The 27,975-nt window shown below is 30.3% G+C and overlaps 5 protein-coding genes across 5 annotated transcripts; 1 reads left to right on the top strand and 4 right to left on the bottom strand.

Moving 5' to 3' along the window:
- Positions 1-1,014: 1,014 nt before the first annotated feature.
- On the bottom strand, positions 1,015-4,414 carry LOC110643199 (cell division topological specificity factor homolog, chloroplastic). The gene is made up of 2 exons (XM_021795483.2): positions 4,207-4,414; positions 1,015-1,916 (listed from the first exon to the last, which is right to left on the bottom strand). Exons 1-2 carry the CDS (start codon positions 4,297-4,299, stop codon positions 1,308-1,310), a joined length of 702 nt encoding a protein of 233 aa, XP_021651175.2. The 5' UTR covers positions 4,300-4,414; the 3' UTR covers positions 1,015-1,307.
- A 3,625-nt stretch (positions 4,415-8,039) lies between these two features.
- Positions 8,040-12,596, top strand: LOC110643180 (protein RETARDED ROOT GROWTH, mitochondrial). The gene is made up of 7 exons (XM_021795444.2): positions 8,040-8,537; positions 9,076-9,187; positions 9,804-9,960; positions 10,243-10,391; positions 10,673-10,824; positions 11,777-11,891; positions 12,300-12,596. Exons 1-7 carry the CDS (start codon positions 8,227-8,229, stop codon positions 12,420-12,422), a joined length of 1,119 nt encoding a protein of 372 aa, XP_021651136.2. The 5' UTR covers positions 8,040-8,226; the 3' UTR covers positions 12,423-12,596.
- Positions 12,597-12,784: 188 nt separating this feature from the next.
- LOC110643186 (uncharacterized protein At5g01610) lies at positions 12,785-15,611 on the bottom strand. The gene is made up of 3 exons (XM_058154015.1): positions 15,338-15,611; positions 14,596-14,650; positions 12,785-13,311 (listed from the first exon to the last, which is right to left on the bottom strand). Exons 1-3 carry the CDS (start codon positions 15,437-15,439, stop codon positions 12,932-12,934), a joined length of 537 nt encoding a protein of 178 aa, XP_058009998.1. The 5' UTR covers positions 15,440-15,611; the 3' UTR covers positions 12,785-12,931.
- Positions 15,612-17,780: 2,169 nt separating this feature from the next.
- On the bottom strand, positions 17,781-23,635 carry LOC110643354 (chorismate mutase 3, chloroplastic; the record flags this gene model as incomplete). The annotated part of the gene is made up of 6 exons (XM_058154014.1): positions 17,781-18,139; positions 18,256-18,348; positions 18,899-19,042; positions 19,562-19,648; positions 19,735-19,954; positions 23,502-23,635. Coding segments are annotated over 6 exons (915 nt in total), but the record flags the coding sequence as incomplete, so codon positions are not given.
- An 865-nt stretch (positions 23,636-24,500) lies between these two features.
- On the bottom strand, positions 24,501-26,045 carry LOC110643170 (cationic peroxidase 2). Its single transcript, XM_021795438.2, has 3 exons — positions 25,595-26,045; positions 25,287-25,449; positions 24,501-25,189 (listed from the first exon to the last, which is right to left on the bottom strand). Exons 1-3 carry the CDS (start codon positions 26,012-26,014, stop codon positions 24,774-24,776), a joined length of 999 nt encoding a protein of 332 aa, XP_021651130.2. The 5' UTR covers positions 26,015-26,045; the 3' UTR covers positions 24,501-24,773.
- Positions 26,046-27,975: the final 1,930 nt, after the last annotated feature.

Genomic DNA, 27,975 nt, shown 5'->3' with positions numbered 1-27,975 from the left:
ATTCGGGTTTTTTTTTTTTTTTTTTTTTGAATTTGAACCGACGACACAAAAATTAATAAAATTAAATAAAAAAATTAACCGAAATTTTTAAAATTAAAATCAACTGAATGAACCGAATTAATCGGTTCGGTTTTTTTTTTTTTTGATCTATGAGTGAATATCACACGTGATCTTTTATTTTTATGAATGTTTTTATAAAGTTTATTAAACTTTAATTTTTTTAAGAATATTTATTAAATTTTAATTTAATTTCATAAAAATTATTGTGATCGAAAATTAAAAATTTATAAAGTAACTTACAAACCGTCAACTATTTTATAAATAAAATTATTTTATTTTACTAATTTCTTTAAAAAAAATACATAAAAAACATTCAACTACTTTATTTATGTTTAAATCTCTCTTTTTCTTTTGTTTCTCTTTCATTAATAACTAATAATTAGATTATTTTATTTATAAAATAGTTGATAAATCTGTAATTTAACTTAAAAATTTTTAATTTTTTATTATAATAACTTTTATAAAATTAAATTAAAGTTTAATAAATTTTATAATAAAAATTAAAATTCGGATGCTTTTATGATAACAATACTCGTAAAATTAAATTGTTTTTCATTTGTGGTAATCTAAATATTTTAATTAGAAGTAAGGGTTCCAAAATCTGGAGTTATGATTTTAATCTAAAAATATTATTTTATATGTTATTAAAAAATAATTTAGAAAATTTATAAAGGATATACACTCTACCTCAAATCAGAATTTGAATCCCACTGACTCCTGTTAGGATTTCTCATGAATAGACGATTACTAATTCTTATTATAAATCTCCAGTAGTCTATAAACTTTTCTTGGTCCTGAAATAGAGATACCCTTCCTATTCCTGAACTTTTTATCACAAAAAATAATAATAATTTGAAAAAATATATATATTTAAATGTTTTAAAGATTTTATTTTGATTAAAATATATCAAAATTAATTTTATTAATTTTTTTTATAAACAACAATGCATAACAGATCCTAAATAAATACCTTTAGATGATTCATACACCATGCTTGAAAACATACAACAGTGGAAACACAACCATCCAAAATGATTGGATGGTGCGCACAGACATGCTTCAATGTTATTAACTCAGCCATTCAATTAATTGCACATTTAAAGATAGGAAAAACTTCAATCAACTACGAGGACTTTTTTTTTATATGCACAAGTGAAAGCTTTTCTCTCTAGCTAAAGATTCAAACATGGGAAAGATAAACTCATTGATACTTGCCATCACTTTGTTTATTTTAAGCCTTGGGAAAATCACCGAGTTCTTTCATCTGGGATGAAGAAATCAAATCGGACATCAACAGAACCAGAAGTTTCTCCAGTATCTTTGTACTCGATGTTTGTTATTGATCCGATTTCTTCTGCATCCCGATATTCTGCCCTCACCCGTCGTACAGGCACTGTAACAGAATATACAGTACCAAGATCAAGATCGGTAGTGACATTCAGCTGGACTTTATCCTGTGAGTCTATCTCCACGAATTCTGATAAAGCATGCACAACGTTTTTTACAATCTTCCGTTTTGCTTCATCACTCACTGCACATCTGTCAGAGAAAAGAATCATCTTCAACCGTTGTTTGGCAATCCTTGCATTTGAGCTCTTTCTCCGTGCTGGTGATGGGAATATTATCTTCCATGCCAGGTTCAATCGCTCAAAGAAGTTCATGTTTATGGCATTTAGGAGAAAGCGTTCAGCCTCTTCACTAATCGAAGTTGAAGACAGCTGATAATCTCTAGTGATCCCAGAAAATCGTCTAGAGGGATCATGCATTTTACATCTATCAAGCAAGATAATGCCAGGCCACTTGGGTGTGTTTGGGGAAGTGCCAGATCCTCGACCAGGGAAACCAATGAACTCCACCTATAATTGTAGCATGAAAGCCTTAACCACCGTGAGACATTTTGGCATTAATTCTCAATTTTTCTGCAATCCTTCAAGGTTGAACATATACAATCAAATCAAATTAAAAGAGTGCCCAGTTCACTAAAGTAGATTTCAACTCATGTAGGCCCAGGAATAAAAACTAACCAGAGAGCATTTGGTTGACCATCATCCATTGTGTTTCATTGTATGCGTCATATGTTCTTATACCATTTAAATTAGCCAAGTGTTTCTCTTCGGAACATCATTCGCACAGAATGATGAGTGACTGATGTATGCCCTTCTACTAGGGATTTTAGGTCTACATATTTTAGGAAGAAATTTAAAAAATGTAATGTAGTACTAGCATTTTATTTACTTTTTTGACTTAGTATTCTTAAATAATGTTTTATTTATTTAGGAGTTTATGCTGACTTAGTATTGTTAATTAGTGTTTGTTTAGTATTTCTTATTTTGAGATATTATAAATAGCTATGCAATCTAGGTATTTTTGCAGAGCTTCATATTATTGACAATTGAGAATTAATCAAATTTGAGAGTTTACTTATTTTCCCCTTTGAGTGTTTTTTTGTGATTCTACATCAATTTGGTATTTCTTTGTGGTTCTACATCACTGACATTTTGGAAAGATAAGGGGTTCACAAATAAGTTAGAACCATAGAGATGAGCAGTCCATATAGTGAAATGAGTGACAATAATAGATGAAACCTGATACCATCTAGCTATGTGAAACCCTTCCTACAAGTGGATTCACTGAATGAATAGGCACAAGCCTTTGTTACTGCATAATTGATGCAGTCAAGGAAGAATATTTTGATTTAAGTTTTCATTGTATCTAATATTTAGGAAATTTAACTAGGAAGTAGCATTTTATTTTATTCAGGAAGTTTGAATTTATTTAGCATTCCTAATTAGTTACTAATAAGACTAGTTGATAAATTATAAATATCCATGTCTAGATATTTTATTAAGGAGAATTTATTATGATATTATTGTTGACAATTAATAAATTTTGAAAATTATTTTTTCTCTTCTTTATTTGAGAATTTGTTTCTCTAGATTGTTTCTCAACCCATTATTCCCTTTGTTCCTCCTGTTCTACATCAATTTGGCATCAAAGCTTGTTTTACTTCAGTAATCCAATTGCATAAGCAAAATACCTCTTCATAACTAACTTACTTATCTGAATAAAATTTTAGAGATAATTGGATACTATGATAATATAATTTTGTTCCAATAACACATCCAAACCACTTTAGCAATCATAATCAGCTGTACTAATCTTATTTTTTTTTCCTGAATAAACTAACTGGAATAAGATTTCGTCTCTCCATACCGAAATTTCCAAGAAAACCATGAAAAGACAAAGACACTATACAATCAAACCAATATTACCAATCCTAGACTGCATTAGTTAAATAGTCAAGAATCTGCCAACCTTAATGATATGAAGGAAAAGGAATGCTACACAAATAGAAGCATGCATTAGCAGCATGAAGAAATGAGCAAAAGAAGGCATGTGTATCAGTGAAAAGACATGTCTGAAAAGTTAACTAGAGCAATTCAAAGCTCCCCACCAAGGGAGAGAGTAGATCAGACTTCATTAGGTGGATCAGTTCCTGTAAATTTAACCACAGAATCCCGCTCAACTCTGCCGACCAACTAATTTTTTGCTGGATATATAGAAACGTAGCTATTACACACCAGATTCACATCATTTCGAGTATGAAATAACCTTAGAGGATGTAAATCTGAGCTACCTCCAGCTATAAATACATCAACAAATGTCAAATGCTTTATTCTAAGCTTATTCCATTTGAGTTCCCCGTTACCTTCCCTAAGCACTGTACTCTTTCCAAATACTATGTAACCCTAATTCGGAATTTACATTCTGCAAACAAAAAATGGAAGCGACATGTTCAATTTTAACTAAGTTCTACCACTAAGCTACTGTCCAATCCATAGCAATGGATGCACATACAAGCAAAAATCACAAAAACATCAAACTTTGTAGGCCGAATAACAACCCAAATCACCAAATGAAACAAAAAAAAAATGACCGTAATTGATCAATTGGCATAAGTCCCCATATGCCGAGATCCCAGGTTTTCCCATTTTTAGTTTTCCTAGTTTTTCTCGCTAACCAAGCAGATAAATGAGCTTATGGGCATAAATGAGAATAATTACGCAAGAACAACATCAAAGGAGATGCAAATTGCAAAAATGAAAGTGGATTGAGGTACCGAAGAGGGTAAAAAGAGATGATGACCTTTGAATTTGAAGAATGCAAAGAGCTTCGAAGAGGGTGTTTGCAATAAGAGGCCAGTGTTGCAGAGACCCTGAGATCTCCCGATATCGCCATTTTCGATATGCCCAATTGCTTGCCCACTCCTCGCTCCCTGCTCAGAGAGTCTCGCTTCTGCTGCGCTGCTCACGGGACTTCCTTCACTGGGAGCACAGTGATGTTATTTGCCCGCTGATAGTTTAAAACGACGTCGTTATTGTTGGCCAGGTTTTGGCTCGCCTGGAACCCTTTGTAAATTAAAAATATATTTTGAAGCACAAAAAATTGGATAAATTAATTACTTAATTTTTTTAAAACCTAATTAAAAAGTTTTTATATTTTATAAAATTAAAATTTTTAATTATTATATTAAAATTTTTATTAAAGAAAATGTTAATAAAGTTATTTTAATCTTAATTAAAAAAATTAAATAATTAAAATTATAAAAATTAAATAGAACAAATATTTAATGTTAAATAATTTATTAATGTTTTCTTAGTTTAATTTTATAAAATATATAAATATTTTAATTGAATTTAAAAAATAATTAATTAATTTTAACAAATTACATAAATCTATAATTTATCCTAAAAAATTTATAAAAAATTCAAAAAAAATCTCTATGATTCCGAATCTCTATTAATATTTAAAAATGCCTTTTTTTCAATCATTTAGCATTATTAAATTAATAAAATTCAATACAAATCCCAATACTGTTTTATATGCATTTTATATATTTGAATCCTCAATTCATATGAGTTCCATTATATAATACAGGAAAATTATTATTTAATTTATGTATTTTAATAATATTAATTATTTAATTTTTATATTTTAAAAAATAATATAATATTTAGTTGTGTATTTTATTTTTATTAAATTTTTTAATCTTTCGATCAAATTTTTTATAAATTAATAAATTTTAAAATCAGTCAAATTATTAATTAGTATCTCTATTTTAGCAAAATTAATTTATTAGTCTATGTATCTTATAAAAAATTTCTATTTAATCCTTCTATTTTAGTGAAACTAATTAATTGATTTTTATATTTTAAAAAATATAATATTTTAAAAAGCATATTCTTAGATGAAAATAAAAATTTAATTGTGTAAATATTAAATCTGTGAATGCAGACTTAAAGAAACATGGGGAGAGAGAAAAAGAAGGTAGAGAGATTCAAGGTAATTCGAGTATAAAAAAATAACAAAGACACTAAAGAGTTAACGAAACTAAATTACATAGATTAATTAATGTATTTTTTAAAATATAGAGATTAACTAATTAATTTTATTAAAATAATAATTTAACTAATATTAAAATTCATTGACTAACGTAAAAATTGATAGAGATACTAAACAGTTTAATGAAAATTATATAAAACTTAATAGTATTTTTTTTTAATGCATAGATTAAATATTAATTTTATTAAAATATAATGATCAAATAATAATTTTCCTTCAATATATATACAAAGTCAATTATATGTAAGCTTACACTTAATTTCACCCTAGCATTCATTCATTGGAAAAGTTCAATCTAGCCAATTGTTAACCTTTTATCCAAATTAGTCCTAAAGTTTACACAACTACTAAAGCAGGATATTAATCCCAACAAACTAACCAACACTAACATCTCAGGGTATAAAAGAAATAATCATCACCCATAGGTGTAATAGACAAGACTTTTACTCAGTACATGCACTAATCAAATAATACCTCCCACTTATTCACTTGCTCTAACAGGCCACTTGGTGACTCTCTATTGGATTATAATATCTTTACAATTACAACGTATAGAAACCTTTACAAGTACAATGTACAGAACATGCTTATTCATTAACTCCTAACATTTACTCTCTTGTTTTTTCATTCTTATGTTTTGTCACTATCTTAAGTATCAGAGTTCCAAGTAATGAAACTCCAATTGGCCCTTTAACTATTTCTTATCTTGCAGATAGGGGTGACTGTAGGAGTGACAATTCAGGTTGATGGGTTGTGTTCGTGTCGTGTTAATACGCGACACGAATATGATTAAGGTCGATACGAACATAATATAATTAATAAATTATGTTAAAAATTTAAATACAAATACGATCATTTTATTATACGAGTTACACGATACAACACGATTAATATTAAATTGTATTAGGTATATTTAACACGACACGACTTATTTAATACCAAATAACCCATTTAACACAGTTTGACACGACTTAACTCATTTAACAGGCTACATAAGTGGATTCATAGGTCATAGTGGGTCAAATGGGTTAGTGGGTCACGGATCAACACGTGACACGAATATTAAATCGTGTCATAAACGCGTCAAGTCGGGTTAGTGGGTTAACACGTGACACGACATGATTATAATCGTGTCATAAATGGATCGATACGAATTCGATATGAACACGAATAAGCCTAACACAAACTCTATATTTTCGTGTCGTATTCGCGAGTCGTGTTCAAAATTGCCACCCCTAGGTGATCGGTGAGCAGATTTCAGTATGAATCAAAAAATCAAATCGAATTAAACCAATTCGATTCAATCAGTTAGGTTTTAAAATTCAATCGATTTGGTTCAGTTTATAAATTTTGATAATTTCAGTTAATCAGTTCAATTCGATTATTTTCATAAAAAATAAAAAAATTAAACCGAATTGAAATTATTAATATATATATATATATATATATATATATATATATATATATATCAAAGAAATCCTAAGATTTTTTAGTTATGATTTTTAAGTTTTTTTTTTATATTTTTATTATTGAGATTTAATGTTGAAAATATGAAATCTTACTAAATTTAGTTTCATCAATTTAAAATCGAACTGAATCAGTATTTATCTGTTTGATTCGATTTAATTATCTTTTAATGATTAATTTAATTTAATTTTTAAAATTTTTAATCTTATCGATTTAATTCGATTTAAAATCGAACCAAACTAATTATTTGCTTGCACACCCCTACTTGCAGGCCATCTTGAAGCACTCATACAGAACCCCAGCCCGCTAAAGGGTCGTCACTAACGTTAGTGGTCGTTGAGCTTTAAACAAGTAGTCATAGAAGCCCATCCAGCAATCCCAGGTCACGTGACACCTGTTCAAGTGCTCACACAATCGTAGGAATATCAATTTTATTATTAAAATAGGGAAAATATTATTTTATTATATTCAATTAAAATTTGTGAATTAATTTAGAAGAAAGTTCAAAATTTATCGAACCTTTGGCTGAGAGGTAAATTGAGTTTTATTCTAAATTGATGTATTTTATGATTATTTGGTTTTATTTTAAATTAAAATTATTTTATTATGAAAAAACATGATGATTTTACATAAATATATAATTTATTTTATGAGATTTTTATCAGAAAGGTTCTTATTTTTTAAAAATAATTAATTATAAAAAATTTATTAACTTAACTCAATAAAAATAATTGCAATGAAGAATATATGCATGTAATGCAGTTAATTATTTTAATTTAATATATTTTTTTTAATTTTATGATAATATGATTTCAAATAATTTTACAAATTATTTTGTATTATTATTAAAAAAAATAAATTTTTAAGTATACAAGTATATATAATAATATTTTAATTATTTTAATATTTTTTATAATAAATAAGTAATTAAATTTTATATATTTTAAATAAAATTTATTACATATAATTTATTTATTAAAATTTTTAATATATATTTTTTATTTTTTTAGTTAAATTAATAAAATATTTATAATCAATTACTTTAAAAAGTATTAATTTACAAAATTCTCACAAAAGTTGTGTGAAATTCCCTTATTTTCTGTTATCCTACTTGGACAAAGTATTACGCCTTCTAAATTAGAAGCGTGAAGACGCCGTTGTGGCTGGCGGGACAGCGAGATGCCAAACGAAGGAAAGGCATGAATCCATCGCAGAAGAAAGCTCTGGCTTTCCTTGAGAGTTGGCTTGATTTCGAAGAAGATCCTATCTAGATAAGTTGCTTCCTTTCCTAGGTGAATGGGTAGATGGCGTGCAACTGCTTCTCTTCTCCTCAATCACATAGCAACCACAAAAACCATTAATTCCTTTTTGCCTATGCCTAATTTCCTTTCATGTGTACCAAACGCTCTCCACTTCTCATACCCTTTTAGCCGCGGGGTTCATACCTTCTGTTTCAGGTCATTTTCCGCAATCCCATCTCGAGTTTCGGTTTATAGCAATGATATTGAATATGTGCCTCATGATTCGGTTCCCAATTACGTTCTGGGACCTAAGGAAGACGAGGAGATTGGAAAAATTCCTGTTAAAGCATACTTCCTCTGTACCAGGTCTGTTTACTCAATTGGGTTTGTCTTGCTTTTGAGATTCTGTGTGTTACAATTTTGCAATTTTGCTTTTGGGTGTTAAAGTTTTTGGCCTTAATAGTCTTTACTCGTGACGGAACAATTGTTTTTGAAATTTTAAGTTATCTTCACCAAGTGTAATCTATGTGAAATGTGAAGGTTTCCAAGAACACTCGCAGAAGTGTTGTAACTGTCTTGGAGCCACACTGAAGCCTCATTAGCGCTTAAAATCCTGCTTTTTTTGAATTCTTGGGAGTTCTGGATTTTTCCCACTTGAATTGAGTAATGCAATTTATACTGAACTTGGACGTGCAAGTATTTTGCTAGAAACATTATTTATTTCAGCTAAGAAACTTCATTTGAAGTAATAAAATGCTATCTAGAGATTTGTTCTCCTTACTGTGTTTGTTTACTCCTTGGTTTCTATTTTCCCTCTCCTGCCTCTCTTGGTGATTATTATTATTATTATTATTATTATTATTTTTTCTCTCGATGGTTTTTCTCAGATTCATGGTTTTGGCAGTATTGATTTGAAGAGGATGCAAGCCGAGAATTTGTGCAATGTTGTTCCTCCTACATCTCGTTCAACAAATTATATTGCCCTCAGATATTGCAGTTTTCCTTCGGAAATTACAGTAAGATGATCAAGAGAGAATTCAATCCTTCTGATTGGTTAACTACTTTGTCTGTAGTATCTATTAAGGTTTCTTGCTTTTGGGTATTTAGCTTTTTATCTATAAAAGTTATGAGGTCATTTTGTTGTGTTCTTGTAGCACATGGCTGATGGCTTTATTGTTTTGATTTTTTTTTTCTGATTTTAAGAAATTATGGGAGCGTAGAAGCTTTTCTTTTTTTTTTTTTTTCTATTTTATACAAAATGAGCTTTGTTTTATTGTTGTGTTGTTCTGATGAATTTTGGCTGACCAGATGGTGAATTGGAATATTGGATCAGTCTGTAACTCAGCTCATGTCATCCCTTTAAGTTTTATTTTAATCACATGCTTGTTATTTGGTGATTAAAATTACATTGAATAAGACTGATGTTTTCGTTTTCCTAGTCTATCTTACATCCAGTATTTATGACTAGTGTTGTAGTGGTATGGACAGGGTCCGCTAAAGATGTTGTAAATGGATTTAACCTGAGATCATATCCTGATTGTATAATATAGAAAAATCTTCCAAAATCATAATCATGCCTTTCATTATGATTAATTTTAATGGTCATTTTAATAATGTGCATCTATGATTTAGGCACTTGGAGTCAAGGATTATATCAGCTCTCGATATATGGTTGTATTCCAATATGGATCTGCTGTTCTCTTTAACATTGAGGATCATGAAGTTGAAAGTTATCTAGAGATAGTAAGAAGACACGCTTCTGGATTACTTCCAGAGATGAGGAAAGATGGTAATTTTCTTTGAAAAGATTTTATATTTTATGACCTTTGAAGTGGAAAAGTTAGCACATTTGTATTGATGTCTAAATATAATATTTATTTGCTTTTCTATTTCCCTTTTTTCCTTTCATCGTATTCTAATATGATCTTCAAACCCACGCTTTATCTGTTGACTTTTATATTCTGGATTTGCTGATTTGGTTCCATAATTGTTTGCATTCTGACTCAATGCTTTTGCATAGCTCTTTAGAAGTATGACTTTTTGCTTGGCTGTTGATGTCTCCTTGTGTTAGATTATGCCATAAAAGAGAAACCCTTTCTAGTTGAGGATATGCAGGGAGGTCCAGACTACATAGTTCTTAAAACTTTAGATACTGACAGTATTCGCATTATTGGAAGTGTACTTGGACAAAGCATTGCTCTGGACTATTTCGTGTCACAGGTAATGACTCTGCAGAAACACAACAATCTATTATAATATAGTTTTGTAAGCTATGCTGCAGAAGAATACATTTGGTTTTTTATAACACTAAGTAGTGAATTTCAAATTTTTTATGCTTTGAAAATTCAATGTAAGCACTCAACTTGTACATTGCTGCTAATTTTGCCATAGAAAAGATAGTTGTTATTTATTGAAACAGGCTGCTAGTCAATAAGGTAGTTTGCATTTACAAACTTAATCTCTCTCTCTCTCTATCTCTCTCACACACACACACTACACAGGTTGATGGAATGGTCGAAGAGTTTGCCTGCATAAATCGTGCAATGGAAAAAACTGGAACTTTCACTATGGATAGGAAGAAGCTCCTTCAACTAGTTGGAAAGGCAAATTCAAATCTAGCTGATGTAATTCTCAAAGTTGGCCTTTTTGAGAGGTAAGTCTACTGTTCTTTTTATCTGTTGCTTATCTTTTCGCTTACTAGTCCCAAAATTCCCTTTTACATACTATATGATCTAACTTTTCATCTAGGAATAAACCTTGCATGGTTGAGAAGAATTTTTCAAGCAAATGGTAAATAACTCTAGGTTTTGTTTACCATTCCCAGCTCGTCCCCCCTCCGCACCCCCCCCCCCCCCCCAAGCCTCCTTTTTTTTTTGCTGGGCTGTCAATTCAAGGGACACATGCCAAATATATTCCAGATCAATTTATAGAGGGGATGTAAATTGTAAATATCAGGAAATTGCTTCCTTTTCTTCAAATCTTTTTTTTCTTTCCTTTCAACAACAACAATGATGATGATGGTGATGATGATCTTGTTATTTCTTCAAATTAATTCTTCTTTGTCTGGGCCTGTGGGGTAGCGGTGGATGACCGATGTCCATCAAAATTCATCCACCTTTTCTCTTTTCTTCCTCACTTCCCCACCCCTCTCTCAATGATTAGAAGATTATCCTGCATCCTGATGAAATCTGCTTTTTTTGGAATAGAAGTTTCACACAGGACTCACTGGGCTTTTGTTCATAAAGAATTAACATGACACTGCTATTGTGCGTGTTATGTTGTTAACTATGAAATTTTTGTACTTCTGTCCAGTAACCTTGAAAATACCTGTTTGATTATTCTGATGGTTTTATGCAAGGGAGTTCACTTTTGACTTAATGAGTTATGACTTGTGACTCCTGATCTTGGTTATGTTCCTTTTAGCTGCATTCGTTCAATTATACTTAGGGCCTCCTCTTGGATTCCCTCCTCTCTCCCCCGCCCCCCCACCACCACCCACCCAACCCAACCTAACTGGAACTCATTATGAATCAAGTCTTGTTTAAAAAGTAAAAACAGGAATCGCTGGTCAATCCTCATGCCAGTTATTTTCTTTCACCATGCAGATCTGAAATTGCTTGGAGAGATGCAAAATATGCTCAAATATATGAGTACCTTAGGGAGGAGTATGAGGTCACTCAACGCTTTGGGAATTTGGATTTCAAATTAAAATTTGTGGAGGTATGTCTTTGCTCTTATAGACTTAGGAAATCCTGTTTCAAATTGGTTCTTGTTTGAACTCTAATAATAATAATAATAATAATAATAATTCTGGAGATACATGCTTGAGAGTGCATATTAATTGAGATACTCAGAACTTCTAAAAAAACCTGTAGGGAAAACAATAAAAAACAGACAACATATAAGCAGGCAACAATTCACAAATTATGGTGCAACTTTGCTAAAACACTCTACAATAGGCAAACTGAAGTTATTAGTTGATTTATTTCGGGTCTTCAATCAACCTCAAGAACAATGATAATCATACTAGGACAGATGCATTTTGATAATTTGCTATAATAATATCTTCTGCTGCTTACTGTGATAATCTCATCCCAGTTTCAATTTAACTCTCTCTCTCTGTTGTAGCACAACATTCATTTCCTTCAAGAGGTAATTCAGAACAGACGGTCAGATCTTCTGGAATGGTGCATCATTTTCCTGCTGAGTGTTGAGAACATTATATCAATATATGAGATAGTCTGGGAATAGGGTGCAGCTGCACATTGATTTTTTTGGCGGAGGAGAAAAGTTAGGACCATCAATTGACACAGTTGCAAAATTCATTTTTTCACAGAGCATATGAATTTCTTACGATTTTGTATAACATTAAATGTATCAGTATAGCTCTTGGAAATTATATGATTTATCACATTGTTACTTCTATCACTAGAAAAAAAATGGAAGCTCGTATCAATAGATGTTTCTTATCATTAGATCAGTACGATACCATGCAAATGCACAGTGCTCATATATCTGTGTCTGTATGCAACCTGACATGGCTCTTTAATTGAATCCTTTATTCGCTGAATGAATTTGCATACTCAAGTTCCACATTTAACGGCCAGTGCAGAGGCAATTAAATTTTGAATTTTATATTCATAGCAGAGTATTTGATTATAAGCATTTGGAAATGAGAAAAAAAGACCATGATGTTATGCTTAATCTGCCAAAAAATTACTAGTAATTTTTCATCATCAGATGATGAAAGTATGTTAAACTCAAAATTCATCTACTCTGACAGCAGGCTGTGGGACATCATATGCAATTCTAGGCCTGGACTTCTTGACACCGGCTGTAAACCACACCTTATCAGACTTGTAGCCTTCAACTGCCACACTTGTGACCTTAACCCATACAAGGACCTTCGTCTTCATTCCCTCTATACCTGTGAGCTTTCCTCTCATGAGGATAGCTTTTACTCGAGTTGCATACCTCAATACAGAAGAGTCCTTGAAGCTGACCTCACATACAGAAGGCAAGTACACAATCAGCTTTGCCTTTGACTCATCAAATTCATAACAGATTATGTTCTGGGGAAAGAGACCAGGTGGTAAGTTGTACTCTCGGAGCAGATCTGGCAAGCTTTTGAGTGGCTTTCCTACAGAAAGAAAGAACGTATAAATTAAAATGGAGCATCTAGTAACACATAGAACTCAGGAACACAATAAACACAACTTTAAGATGAATATTTTATTATAAAGAAAGACAATTATGGAAAATTGACCTTGAATAAATACTACTTTGATGGAAGCATTTTTCAGAAACTTATCCTCATTAAAAAATAGAAATGAAACATTCTCAACTCAATTGAAGAAATGGATCACTAACAAATTATGTTACTAATAGTTTTAGAAGCAAAATTTAGGATTAAAGTGAAAATATTCCTTTGAATAATAATCATATACATGAAACATGGAATTAAAAAAAGCCTGGTAAACACATTGACTAAGGAGCTAAATCTACACACACTAAGAAAAGGGAGACTTGTTTGATGAATACTTTCACTGAGGAAGATATGTCATCACTAACCTTGTTTGATGAATGATAGTTTAGTTAAAAAGGCAATACCTAATTATGGTCCCACAGCCACAGAGGGCCATGGCATAATTATCTTGTAAGATCTTTTGCAGAAACACAATGAGCTCCTGATTACAAATGATGCCATCCAAAGCTATCAAGGTATTCTTATTTGCTCTGGCTTACAAATGATGTTTCATAGTCATCTCAGTTCACTGTAATAGCATTTTGGACAAACGAATATGCTATGTTCTATCCAGTGTGAACATTCAAGGGAAAGTAGGTAGGGAAGTAAGAGGGTATTTGTCTTAACCTATAAGCTCTAAAAATAGGCTGATCTGTTTATTTATAATAATTTTTAGGCTTATAAGTTGAGCTTATAAGCCAAAAAAAAAAAAGTTCGGGGTGCTTAGCTTTTCATTTTGATACTCATAAGCTCTATACTCATAAGCTCTGTACTCATAAACTAGTTTGACCAAATATTTTACTATATTATCTTTATTTAATTTTTAAAATTTTATCATAAATCTCATTTAATATCCTTTTTTGTCATTTTAATAATAAATGTGCTTATAAACTATTTTTTAACAAACATATTAACTGCTTATTAGTTACTTATAAGTACAAATTAGCTTATAAGCATTAGATACTTATAAGTTGATTTTCATAAGTTAAGCCAAATACCTTCTAAATCTCAAAAACATTGAAGAGAGATTTACATGATGGCAAGCTACAAAAAGGTGGTTTACTTAACAAATAACAGTAATAGTGCATAAAAAGACTTATGTTGGATAACCAATTACTCAATGCCTTGAGTTTGCTAGTTGCCTTAATTGGGTCATACATAAATAACAAATGTTCTTACCTTTCAGCTTGTTGAAAATCCATTTTGCTTTCTCTTCAACTGTATTCGAGAAAGTCTGCAATTACAAGAAAGCTTTTAGAAAGCAGTAGAACTTACCTGAAATGAATTTCTCAATGAAGTAAGGAAAACAAACACATACAGAAAGAATTTCTTTTATTTGACAACTACTCATAAACTAAATTCTAGATCTCCTTCCTAGTTGGTAATTTCAACTTCAATGATTTGTCAGAAAAGAAAACTCAATTGGGTTTGTAGCATTCAACTCACAAAAAATTATCCCAGCTGATTATTAATAATGTCCATTCCTCCCCTCTCCTCCCCTTTTCTCCCAGCAACTAACATTTCAAAAGTGTTGAATCAAATTCAATATCAATAATGCAAAACGAAAATGGAACATGGAACATGGAAATAGGATATTGAGTAAAATCTTCAAACCCTGAGATTAAATTAGTCATAAAATAAGCCAAAAAGAAAACCAATTATGTGGTTTCACTTCACACATTTTTTGCAGTTCAAATTCCTCAATTTAACTCAACTCATTTCAAAAACCCACATCCTAATTTATTCATTTTCTAGGAAAACACATAGATCCAAACAGGATTATCTGAAAATAATGAGGTGGGTATAGTTAAATCAACCCACATTACCCAAAATATGACCACAAAATATGACAAGAATAACCAGACATACATAACGCAAAAATAAGATAAACAAAACTCAAGGTACAGGAAAATATACTTACAGTGATGTCTTCAGAAATGTTAGAGAGCTCTTCCTTGGCTTTCTTTGAGATCCAAGAGCTCCCAACTTTTAAGCTGCTCACTCTAGTTAGTGCCTTCTCCATTCCCTCTCTTTTCCTCTCAACTCTAGTGTATTCCTCTCCGCTACTCACTCATCAGTCGCTCACCCTTGAGCGAGTGCAGCAGAAAGCAATGCAGTGGTGGCTCACTCAAAGCTGGCCCTCATAAAGAGAGTGTGGAGACAAACGTGTAGCTGTTGCACCCAAACAGTCAGCTCACGCTTCCCCAGCAACGGAATTTCAAGAATTCTTGGAGGGTGTTTTTGTAATATAGCAGAAATTTTCAGAGAGTGTTTAACTACTTTTTTTTATTTAAAATTTAATTTTTAAATTATAAATCTATTTAAAAATAAATAATTAATTATCTATTAAAATTATTTAAAATTAATTTTAAATAATTTAATTATTTTGTTAAAATGCATATAAAAATAATTTAATTTATAAAATAATAAAAAAATATATAATTGAGTGTTGTAATTGTTAAAATGAAGATAATATTAATTTTTTTAAATTTATTAAAATAATATAATTTTTTATTTAATTAAAATATAATTTAAAAAAATAAATTATTTTATTTATAATTTATTTTTAATATTTTTTTATTTATAAATTAAATTAAATTAAATAATAATTTATTTATATTTTTTCGCTGATAAATTGATATGACTTAGATACTAAAATTTGAATTATCAAACGACTAAAAATTTTGATTTATTATAATAGATAGAATTAATAAGTTAGATCAATTAGAAATAATGTAGAAGAGTATATAAAAAAATTAGATAAAATTACAATAAATTTTTAAAATTTTAAAAAATTTAATAAATTTTTATTTTTATTTATTTTTTTAATCAATAGGTCTAATAAAAAGCACTGTCCTTCCCAAACAAGGCCTAGGCGAGCGTCACCTTCATCATTATGGTTAAGCAATCACTATGGTTAAGCAATCACTATCTCATAATTTTTGGGGGCCCCCTCACTAGTGGTCATTAATAATATTTTACGTTGAATAATAATAAACTACTATATATTTATTATTTTATTATATTTAAATATAATATAATGTTTTATTTTTATTATATTTATTGAAAAAAATGCAAGTTGATAATAGAAAATATAAAAAAGTTAATTATTAAAAATAATTTTAAATATATTAAAAAATCATTAAATATAATGTTTTAAAAAGAAAAAGGAAAAAAAATAAAGAAATAATATCAGAAAAAAATAATAATAAATAAAGGTTTTTAAGAAATAAAGTCAAAAGTTAATTAATAAGTTAGATATTGAAAAAAGATTACAGCAATGAAATGAGGATCTCTTGTTGATGTGAGAATGGGTTTTATAATTATTAGATTAAATATTTATATATAAATTTATATATTTATTATATTTTTTTATTTATAAATAATAATTACATTTAAAGGTTTTATAGTAATTAAAAAAATAATTGAATAATTTTATTTTTATAAAAAAAAAGTAATTTCCTTAACTATATTTTTTGGAAATCTGAAGAAATAAATATGAATGTGGCAAATAGTTGATTTAATTAAGAAGAATGTGATAATATTAATTTTAAAAAATTATATAAATATTTATTGTATTTTATAGAAATGATGCGTAAAATTGAAAAAATAAAGTTAATTTTTCAGAATCTTCTAAATGTGATAAATAATTTTAAATAAAATAAAAAATTAATGTGACTATTATTTATGAACGGAGGGAATATACACTTAGGTACATTTAATATAGGCTTGAACTCGTATGAGAACAACCTAAACAATCAGTATATTAATATTTGTATCAAAATGTGTGTAAAATTAATTAAAGTGCATATAAAGTATATAAATTTATATGTAAATATTTAATTTAACAGTTGATAATCTCATTATCATATGAGTTTGAACTCTCTGTACCTTATATACTTTAATTAATTTTTACACAAATCTCGATATAAATATTAATATAACTGTTATTTAACTCATTCTCATATGAGGTCAAGCTTATATTAGATACACCAATAACCCAATAATTCAATAGGATCGATATGCATTTAAAAAGGTTGGAAAACTATGAAAGCTACAGCCTACACATTGCGAGAAATGAAATGGAAAGATAGAAAAAGTATGATAAAAGTCTTCGAATATTGGCCAAATGCTTGATGTGTACGCATGACGCATACCTGCTAATCAAAGATGCAATCAAACATGGTGGGGCTAAAGAATAAAGATCAGGAATTTTCCAGCTCAAAAGTTGGCAATGACAACCTTGTTCTTGGAAATTAGCATTTTAATACCCCACCAAATGCCTAAATGATATGCACATTGCAGCCACATCTTGTATTACAGAAACAGCTTCATTTTCAGAGCAATTACTAAGAGAAAAGAGGTTAGGAAAATGATGAATAATATTGATAATGTGCAAGGTCCATAACATGATTGAAATGTTCCAATGAACTCTTCAAACTAAGTTCCTTAAAAGCATGAAAGAAACATAATGCATTACTCCACATTAATCAAGCCTCCTCAACAAGTACTCAACTTCAACTTCCTTCGTTAGGGGCATGATCCAGTCGCCATACAGATTGACAAGCAAACTTGGCTTCACTTTATATATGGGCTCAGCTTCTTCTTCCTGTGGGTTAATTATTATGTCTTGGCCGAATGTTTTTGCTTTCATTTCTACTCTCTTCTTGACTGCTGCTTCCACAGATTCATATGTCAGCATCTCCATGAGTTTTCTGCTATCCTACAAGAACCACAACCCAAGGATGATAATGTGAGAAGTTTTATCATCAAATCAGAGAATTATATAGCCCAGAACAAAAAATGTTGAACTAGGAAACTACTAGAAGAGCAACCTACTTGCTTTGTAATAGCAGCCTCATATTCAGCAGGGGATTCTAGGAATTTAGCCTCAGCCACAAATTTTCCATAGTGGATTCTCCTTGACATTGCCTGCGTTAGGAATCAAAGAGGAGAAACAAATATAGGTACTGACATGCCTTGCAGAAAACCACAGCAATAAAGAAGTATCTTGATCCTCATTATTTAGATTGTTGGCAATTAACCCAGTAGCACCAAAGCAGTAGCATAAACACTTGCTTGTTACTGAGCTCAAGAAGTAAGTTTAGCAACACATACTCACACTTTATTATGGTTCATATACCATGCCATGCCAGATTTCAGAGGCACGACTTGGCCTTTAATGGATTTTTTGTTTTATTAAAAAATAATAAAAATGGCGACAAGTGAACCCAAAACTTGTTTTCTGTTTATAAATAAAATATCAAATCTCCCAAAAGAAAATATCATGGAAGCCCTGGAATGGTTCTTTTGAGCATTTGCAAGGGTTTGCTTATTACATCCAGGACAGCAACAAGCACATTAAACAAACTCATTGAAAATACAGAAGTTACATAGCTAGTATTTACATAGGCATTAGAATGATACTTGGCAATCTCACAAAAAAAATCATTTAAAGCTAAAGGATCAGTTCAATGGTAACCTGCAAGCACATTGTGTCACAAACAGCAGCAGATCCACAATTACCATCATCTCCAGCTTTGACCAATCTGGGAAGAAGATTTCTAAAATACCCATCCCAGATCTTCTTGTTGATATTGATTGAACCAGCACAGGGATGGAGGATCTAATTTCACATTAGTAGAGATGCCAATCAGATAAAAGAGATTATAATCATTGTTGCAATCTTTTCTTCTGTCAAAGTGTCAATATCGATTCAAATGATTTCAGAGGATTGCAATCAGCATATTTAATTGAATGGAATAGAAGGCATGGACAAGTCCCACTAGATCTAAAGTAAAACTCCTTAATCTTTTAAAAGAAAGTTGCAAGGAGGTAATCAGTGGGTATCAATTTGATCCCAAAAATTATGTGGAACTAGCATTAAATAGCAGCAATTGATAGAAAAATATTAAATTGAAGTTGGCTAATGTAGATATCACCCAAATAGGTTTAAACTTAAATTGAATTCAGTTGAAAATTTGCACATGAACAACTTTCTCTCAAGAGATTCAAGTAATCCCAAGATCAAGTATACACACAGGAATTTATTAACTTGCAGTTGTAAAACTTTTATAATCAGATTAAATCAAGTTTAATTGTTTGTCAAAACTGTTTAGTTAGGGTTGCTGTATAATATCCTCACCTGCGGGTGCTGCAAGCATGGGAACATTGATTTTGGTAAGTGTTCCGGGAAGTATGGATGCTCATCTAGACTTTTGTAGCGGCCCATCTAATTTGAATAAATAGATAGATCAGATGATGCTTAAAATTCATAATTATAGTAGTCTACTCAGCATTTTCCCCAAAATTAGTCACCTGAGCGTGGAGCTTTTCAGTTTCTCTAACAATATACTCAACCATTGACACCCGAAAACCTTTCATGGGGAATGCATCAGGGTCATATGTGTCTGCATTATAATCATACTGAGCCCTCAACAAAAGGCTAAATATTATGCTATCCTCTTGTTGAATTAAAGAATGCCTTATATTTTCTAGGCTCAAGCTCTGGCTTTCATCCACCTGACCCTTTGAATATCTACATGAAAAATAAGCGAAATGTTAGAAAATGGCCAAAAAAGGATGGACATCTGAGCATAAACCTCTCTGATAGTCTGATGCCCAATGGTATGCATGCCTAATTTAAAGCTAGTCACATATTACCAAGCAAGGCTAATCAAACCAATAAGCTTTCAACTTTTATATGTCGTATTTATATGTTGTAGGCAATCAAAATAACTAAAGGTTGCAATCATTTACTGAAGACAATTACCACCAATTTCTTTAAATAGCAAACCAAGGTGCAAGTGGTAATGAATTTTCTTTTTCCCAAATAGCAAAAGTAAATTTACCGAAGGAAGGAATAAAGTCTGGACGAAAAATTTCTGCTGAACATAGAAAACAGCAAGAGACAAATGGAAAAACCCAGAAACTTTAAAATAATGTCCTCTAATCAAGCTGAATGATACTCAAAGACACTCCGTTAAAACCTAACTTTAAAGCAAATGAAAGTAAAAAACTTGCTGTTTAAAGACACAGGCATTTATTTTAGAAGATGATTGTAGAAAACTTTAGTGCTTAGCCACCCTTATTACCCTTCTACAAAAACATACACAAGATTTTAATCACATATAGCTCGACTTCCAATTAGCTTGTAAATTGCCCCACTCTACCTATATATCCAAAATTTGGTCAAATGCCAATGAAGCTAACATCATTTTTTGGGAAATGTATCTTAGTTGACTTCATTTAACTTTTATGTTGTGCAAAACCAATATATTGAGGTATATTTTTCATCAAGAAGGGAAGCATCAACTTTTCACTAATTTTTATCAAACTTCAAATCTTAACTAGTTTTAGTGGAACATATTAATAACACAAATGACAAATAGATGAAATTGAATGAATGCCTTCAACGATAGGCCACTGTGATGTGGTTACCTCAATTAGATACCTTTTGGTCAATGACCCATAACAAGGAAGATTTTGATTGAAAACTCCTTTGTCAAAATTTAAAAAAAAAAAAAAAAAGAAAATGTTGCTCAAATTCTAGATCACACACAAATATCATTGCCCTTTCTTTTAGTTATAAATCTTTCCATTGAAAATGTTTAAAATTTTTCTTTTTTGGTTATCATTAATTGTCATTAAATTATGACAAGAATTTTGCAAAACTGGAAATAGGAGATTTAAATAAAAATATCACAAGAGCATGTAAAATAAACAAAAGGCTTAATTTTAAAAAAATCTAGAGTATATGTTTATTACAATTTAAGCCTTATCATTTAAAATTTTAAAATTCAAACCTTAAACAATTTAAAATATCTACTAGCACAAATTTGTTTTCTTAATTTTCTCTAATTGTTGAATAAAATCTTACAACAAGATGTTCCAAAAATTTTTTACATGATGCTAAACCTTCCAAATTAAATCTTACTATATCAGTGATAGTAGCCTCAATTCAACTTTACCAAACAAAAAAAGTTGTGGGAAATCATTAAAAGAAAATTTCCTAGGATTCATAGTCAAATTATTAAATCATCCATATTCAAATTGGAAATTTCTATAATAATATTGCTTCAAAATTGTAATTGACCTCATATGTCAGGTGTCTTTTTCTTTTTATACTCCAAAAAAAAAAGGGTGCTAACTTCTAATGGTCTACAGTTGAAGATGTCTATATGGTTTTACATGAAAAATAATTACGCTCAATTATACATAAGAGAAAACAAATAAAATATGCATATATGAGAGAGTGTATGCCTGTTGATTACCTAATGGGAAAAGATGATGAGGCTTGAAGATGGGAATAGCCATTAGCTTTAGATTTCAAATAAAGAAATCTAAGGTTCTTCTGGTGGTTGTGAAGCAAATTTAAAGAGGGTTTGAAGGAACATGTAGACTTGGGGCTTGAAACAGAAGCACAAACAACATTCAATAGCATTGCCTCCATTGATGAAGAATGAGAAGAGAAAAGATAGAAGGTGAGCAAAGAGAGAGGAAAGCAATGGCAAAAGGCAAAAACAAAGACAACAAATGTACTAGAGAAAAGAGAAACAGCCAAAAAAATTACATGCGTTACGTGAAGGAAGCTTCATTAGCTGTTTGAAAGAGGAACAAGAATCTTGAAAAGCACACGCAAGCATGGTAACGTTCATCTTAATGACTCATACAAAGTACAAATAAATGATAAAACGCATTACATTGAGAAAATGCGTGCATTTGATTGGTATGCTAGTTTCTTGACCTAACGGGGATAAAGGTGAAGAGGCTCAAAGAAAGAGATTATTTAGCACTAGATTTCAAGTTAAGAAATCTAAGGCTTCTTTGGAAATTGTAAACCAAGAAATGGATCTAAAAGAAATTGCAACATGAGTCTTGAAATTAAAGTATAAGCAATATACAACATACTTGCCTTCATTGGTGATAAATGAGAAGTGAGAATCGAGAAAAGCACAATAGTAAAAGCCAGAACAAACACAAGAAATGTAAAGGGGAAAGAAGAAAGAGACAAAATTGGTATGCATCATGCAAAAGCAAGGTCAATAAATCATTTCCAAAATGGAAATAAGTACATACAATTGCACCGATTTGCAACAATTTCTATTTCATATCTCTAAGATCAAGGCTTTCATGCATAAATATTTGTGCAGCCTTTTATTTTAATAAATTAAACAACAACAACAACGACAACAACTTCATTTTTTATTTCTCAAACTATAAATTTCACCAGCAACAATTTGGTGCTTTCATGTAATGTAATTCACCATCAACTAATTCAGAGATGAATACATTAAAAATTCTGTGTATTCTTTCAATTATGACAAATGTTATTTCCAATATGTATGACTTTAGAAAAGATGTACTAGTTGAAACAGAACATTTGGCTATCAAGTTGTTTCAAATACCTCTTGAATATGCTTAGACAAGTATCTCACATATTACAATGTCATCATAGCCCCCTTGCCCTGGGCATAAAGAAAATAATTTATAGATAGATTTCAAGAAATGATTGATGAAATAACTTGACCTATATATGAATTAGAAATTCTTGTGCACTTAAACTACCATAAATTATTTTACTCTAAAATAAATTACCATGAATTACAACCATAAAACATTTAATGACTCCACAAAAAAAAAAAAAAGGCATGAAGTGATGAAAAATAAAATTTTTGTTCTTATAATCATATCCTTGCAATATTATAAGATTTAAAAATTTCTCAAATAATTGTCTACTGCACTGCTAATTCCAACTAATTAGATGTTTATATCTATCCACTGCTAATAACGCTACCCTTGAAGGTTGTATGTGGAGGAGAGTTCTAAACATGAACACATTAGAAATCCATTTAGCATATCAAGAAAATCATCAATGAAGAGAAATAAATCTCTTGTTAATATTCAAAATTTAAATAGAGAATTCACAATAATCAAATAATTGGATGCAATTTGCACATCATTTTGAACCTTAATATGATTAAGTTTATAGGCTGCAGGCAGTAATTAACAACTGAACAAGAGCAAGGAAGGTACAAACAAAGATTAGACCAAGGAAAGAACGTTAAAGATCAAGAACAGCTTACCGGATATGCGAGGAGGAAAAGGCTGAAAAAGGGCGATACCCATTGGCTACAGAATCCGATTGTTGATAATGGTGGAGCAGATGTGAAGTAGATTTTGAAGAATTTGCAGTCTGCTTGTTGAAATGGAAGCAAAATCATTATTCAAAAAGATTTATCTTCATTGATGGTCGACGAGAGCTCATGAAGAGGGAAAGAATTAAAGAGGCCCAGAGAAAGCGAAAGACTGAAAAGACTTTTTTCCGCGTTCTCGCCGTCTAGCGTCCCACTCAGGCCCAGCTCCAACCTGAAAAGAAACCGGCCCAATATTGGGCTCCGTTTGAAGCCGGCTCGGCCCGACTCGTCATTTCCAATAGCTTTCGCCTTTCCATAGTCGCAGCGCCGTCATGAGTGGAAGAGGTTTGAAACCAAAGTTTTTTCAACCCGATTAGAAATTTGGGGAATTATAGAGTGCATCCGGTTTTAGTGCACCGATAATTTATAAAAAAATGATTGTTCTTTAAACTTAAAAGTGTGGGATCCATAAATCTCTGAGTGAAAGTATATATAATAATTTGCTAAAATTTTATTAAGATTCATATATATATATATATATATATATATATATATATATATATATATATATTTGTTCTTTATTTATAGGAAATCATATTGATTAAATAATAATTAATGAACTATATAATCAAAAATAATCTTAATTTGATTTAGTGTTTTTATTTTTATTTTAACAATTATTGGGATTAAATAGGGTGGGATTAGTTTTTGTCTAAAGTTTCTAAAGTCCGAGATTGAATTAAAAGATATTTTAATTTTAATATCGGTTTTGATTTGATATTTTAATTTTAATATCTGTTTTGATTTGATTTCTGTTCAATTTAATATGATTTAATCAAATTTAATGATTTTTTTAATTTGAATTGTCTTTTTTAAAAGAAATTTTATAATAATTGAATAATAATTAACTTCATGCATAAAAATTCATATAAGAGAATATATATATAGTTTGAAAACATTATATCATTTCATTATCAGCTTACACCGAATACATCAATATTCATCCCTATGTAATAAATCATATCATTACCCTTTCACAAGATCAAAGATAGATTACTTCACACTTTCAATAGAAGATATGTATTCCCATATGGGAAGTTCTTCTGGCTTAGACCTAAGTCCATCTTGAATTTAAGATGCAATATATAAAATAAAATTCATATATTTATATCTCGATTTTATGAGAAATTAGATTTCGGGTATGGGAAATTCTTGGCAGTATCATGAGTTTATTGCAGAACATATTTTCCTAATTTCACCGTCAGTGCCTGTCTTCACTCCAGTGTTACTCATCTTAACCATGGATCTTCCAAACTCAACATTGAATGCAGCTAAACCAGTAATACCCAGGAAACGTTGAACAATTGCCCTTGTCGAAGCATCAGTCCACAATTTCTGATCAGACTCAAGTATTCCTCGCCCATTTCTCAGGTTGGCGAAGAAAGATGCATCAAATCTGTTTTCACTACCTGTATCAAAAGGAACTCGCTTTGTCCCATCTCCGTTCTGTGGACACAGTGCTTGTAGTTGAGGAAGGAACGAAGCATTAATGGAAGGATCAGAACTTGCAGTGCCATTGAAGTTGTATAATCTGTAACTAAAGAACTGGCAAGCTGTAGTTCCTATGGTTTGTCCTCCTGTATATAGAAGAAGACAAGTGTTACATTACTGGATCAAGCGCGTACATAACCATAGCAGAATCTAGGAAGGACATATTATAATGTTAAAGCTTACCAACAAGTACGACAAGATCTTGTGTGTTAAGACCCTTGGCAGAGAACTTTTGCTTTTGGGAATCAATGGATTCTGTGAAGCCAGGCAAATCAGTTGTTTCAGATGCCAATGACACCCGGCCGTCTCTACGTCCGGTAGGCACCAGCCAACTTCGTCCACCAGTCTGCATGAAATTTGAAGAAGCTACCTTTAGCAATAAGCATATGTATATATATAGACATTGACCTATAACTCTGCTAAAATAAGCACTTATAGTTTGAATGTCCTGATGAATTGCAACATCATGATTAATTAGATTTGATGATCACCAGAACAACTGAGTCACGGGCTGCAAGTGCAAGAATATCAGCGCAAGAAACAATTCCAGGACATGCAGCTTCAAGCTGAGTCTTGGCATCGTCAATAACTTCATAGCCTCTCAACCCAAGATTTGGTGGGGCAGTTTTCTCAGTATTGGAACCATCAATAAGGACAGAAGCGTCGCAACCTCGAACAAAGCAATCATGGAAATGCATCCTCAGCAAAGCAGGAGCAATTGCACGGTTAGATCGAAAATGCTTGGCAACAGTTGAGCTTACAATGGATGCAGCTCTAGGACATGTAGTAGCATAGAAACCAACACGAGTGCCTTGGCCATGCACCAAGGTCGCAGACATAACAACAAAGACGCACATTAATATAATAATGGGTGTAATTTGGCTTGAAGAAGAACAAGTGTATCTCTCCATATCTTGGGTTTTGCTAGGTTTTAGTTTTGGTTGGTGGGTGTCCGATGACAGTGAGTATTTATAAATGAATCAGGAGGTCAACATCACGAGACGATGGCCCCAAGTAAGAAAAGGCAGCTGCGAATTTTCTCAATGAATACAAATAATGCCAGGGCTGCGTTTACTTTTCTTTTGCGGATCAATATACATTTCCGGTACCTCTCGTGAACAGCAGAGGAGATAATAATTGCTAATAATTGCCAAAATTCTTTATTATTATTATTATTATTATTATTATTTTGGCTTCGATTTGAGAATCAAATTACTGAGTTAAAACTAAAAGAGAGATTATTAAATACGCTCAATACATATGTATTATCTCTTATAATTATTTAAAATCTACTATATTATAAGGATGACATTATTTTTATATACATTAAAAATATTTTACAATCTTTTAAAACTATGTATTTATTTAACATTAAAAACGTAAAGGCAGAATTACTTTTGAAGGAAAAAATATTATTTTAGATACTATTGAAATAAGTAATTTAAAAAAATTATTTTTTATTTTAATATTTTTATGATTAAAATTTATTAAATTTAATTTTAAATTATTTTTTAATATTTTCTAACTAATTATCAACAGCAGTTTTAACGGCAATACTAAACATACCCTGAATTTGAAATTGCTAATAGCTATTGACGTCCTGATTAAGACATTTTCATAGAGCCTAAATCTTATTTATCATATATAAAAGAAATATATGAATTATTTTATATGTGAATTTTATCATACATTTAGGATAGATCAGAATATAAAAAAGAAAAGAAAGGACATATGAAACACATCCTATATAAATGATCATGATATCAATTAATTAGATTTTCTTATGTTTATATGAATAATTGAAATTTTATTAAAACATAATATTTATTTTTATAATTTGTAAAAACATTTTTGCTAGGAAGCTTACACTAGTGTACTACATTTTGACCATATTGATCATATGGGAATCATTTGAAGAACATATTAAAATAATTATAATAATAATAATTTTTCTTATTATTTTCAAATTATTGGAGAATTAAAATGCATTAATTATTCATCAAAATTTATGAATATTTTAATATATTTTTTAAAATATAAAGACATAATTATTAATTATTATATAATATAAAATTGAAAAATAATTAATTTACCCTAATTAACTTGCATGCACTAAATGAAACAAATTCTATTTATATATAAATAAATCTAAAAAATTATATTTATAAAAGCCTATTTTTTGTTATTTAATTCGTAATATTAATTTAATAAAACTATTTATTTACAATTAGGTAATGTTAGAACATACACATATTGATCAACATTTCTTTTTTTTTTTTTAATGAATTTAATAATGCAATTTATTATGGTATAATTTATTTAAATACTGAAATAAAATGAAAATCTATAGTAATTTAATAGTATTGCAATTATTTTTAAATTTATAAAATATTAAATTTAAATTTAAATTGAAACTAAATTAATAAAAATAAAATACGAACAAATGATTGATCAGTGGCGTTAGCATTCCCAACTCTCATCGACCAGTTGTGGATTTGTAGTCATAGTTGAGCCAGGAAGGGGACAAGGAATCTTGTCTAATTTTGACAAGTTGAAGAACAAATGGCGACGATCGCAGGCCGACAAAGACGCTAATCTGCGGGCAGTATTTAGAACGGTATGCGGTTCGATTTCATTTTAGGAATCAGATTTCAATTAAATTTTTTTAATATTTTATTTTTTTTTAAATGAGAGTATAGATAAAAAACAAAACAAACTAAAAAATCTTCTTGTGGGAAACACCTTAGCATCGCACAATAGTAAGGGGCAAAGGTCTACTTATTAGATGATATATGTACACTGAGTGCACCTAATAATTTCTCCGAGCAAAGCCCTGCTAGAAGAACATCCAAAATCTGGACAGCAATAAGAA

This window comes from Hevea brasiliensis, chromosome 9, assembly GCF_030052815.1.
Source record: "Hevea brasiliensis isolate MT/VB/25A 57/8 chromosome 9, ASM3005281v1, whole genome shotgun sequence".
Taxonomy (NCBI): domain Eukaryota; kingdom Viridiplantae; phylum Streptophyta; class Magnoliopsida; order Malpighiales; family Euphorbiaceae; genus Hevea; species Hevea brasiliensis.
Note: the sequence above shows the minus strand (reverse complement) of the source record. Positions and strands in the feature narration are given on the sequence as shown.

Excerpts from the sequence above, each read along its gene's own strand:
- LOC110643199 (XM_021795483.2), bottom strand. The coding sequence starts at position 4,299 with ATGGCGATATCGGGAGATCTCAGGGTCTCTGCAACACTGGCCTCTTAT. Across the intron at positions 1,917-4,206 it reads TGCATTCTTCAAATTCAAAG|GTGGAGTTCATTGGTTTCCC; the intron begins GTCATCATCTCT and ends CTACAATTATAG.
- LOC110643180 (XM_021795444.2), top strand. The coding sequence starts at position 8,227 with ATGGGTAGATGGCGTGCAACTGCTTCTCTTCTCCTCAATCACATAGCA. Across the intron at positions 8,538-9,075 it reads GCATACTTCCTCTGTACCAG|TATTGATTTGAAGAGGATGC; the intron begins GTCTGTTTACTC and ends TGGTTTTGGCAG. Across the intron at positions 10,392-10,672 it reads TGGACTATTTCGTGTCACAG|GTTGATGGAATGGTCGAAGA; the intron begins GTAATGACTCTG and ends CACACTACACAG.
- LOC110643186 (XM_058154015.1), bottom strand. The coding sequence starts at position 15,439 with ATGGAGAAGGCACTAACTAGAGTGAGCAGCTTAAAAGTTGGGAGCTCT. Across the intron at positions 14,651-15,337 it reads ACATTTCTGAAGACATCACT|ACTTTCTCGAATACAGTTGA; the intron begins GTAAGTATATTT and ends TTGTAATTGCAG. Across the intron at positions 13,312-14,595 it reads GATTTTCAACAAGCTGAAAG|GAAAGCCACTCAAAAGCTTG; the intron begins GTAAGAACATTT and ends TTCTTTCTGTAG.
- LOC110643170 (XM_021795438.2), bottom strand. The coding sequence starts at position 26,014 with ATGGAGAGATACACTTGTTCTTCTTCAAGCCAAATTACACCCATTATT. Across the intron at positions 25,450-25,594 it reads CCCGTGACTCAGTTGTTCTG|ACTGGTGGACGAAGTTGGCT; the intron begins GTGATCATCAAA and ends AATTTCATGCAG. Across the intron at positions 25,190-25,286 it reads AGATCTTGTCGTACTTGTTG|GAGGACAAACCATAGGAACT; the intron begins GTAAGCTTTAAC and ends TTCTATATACAG.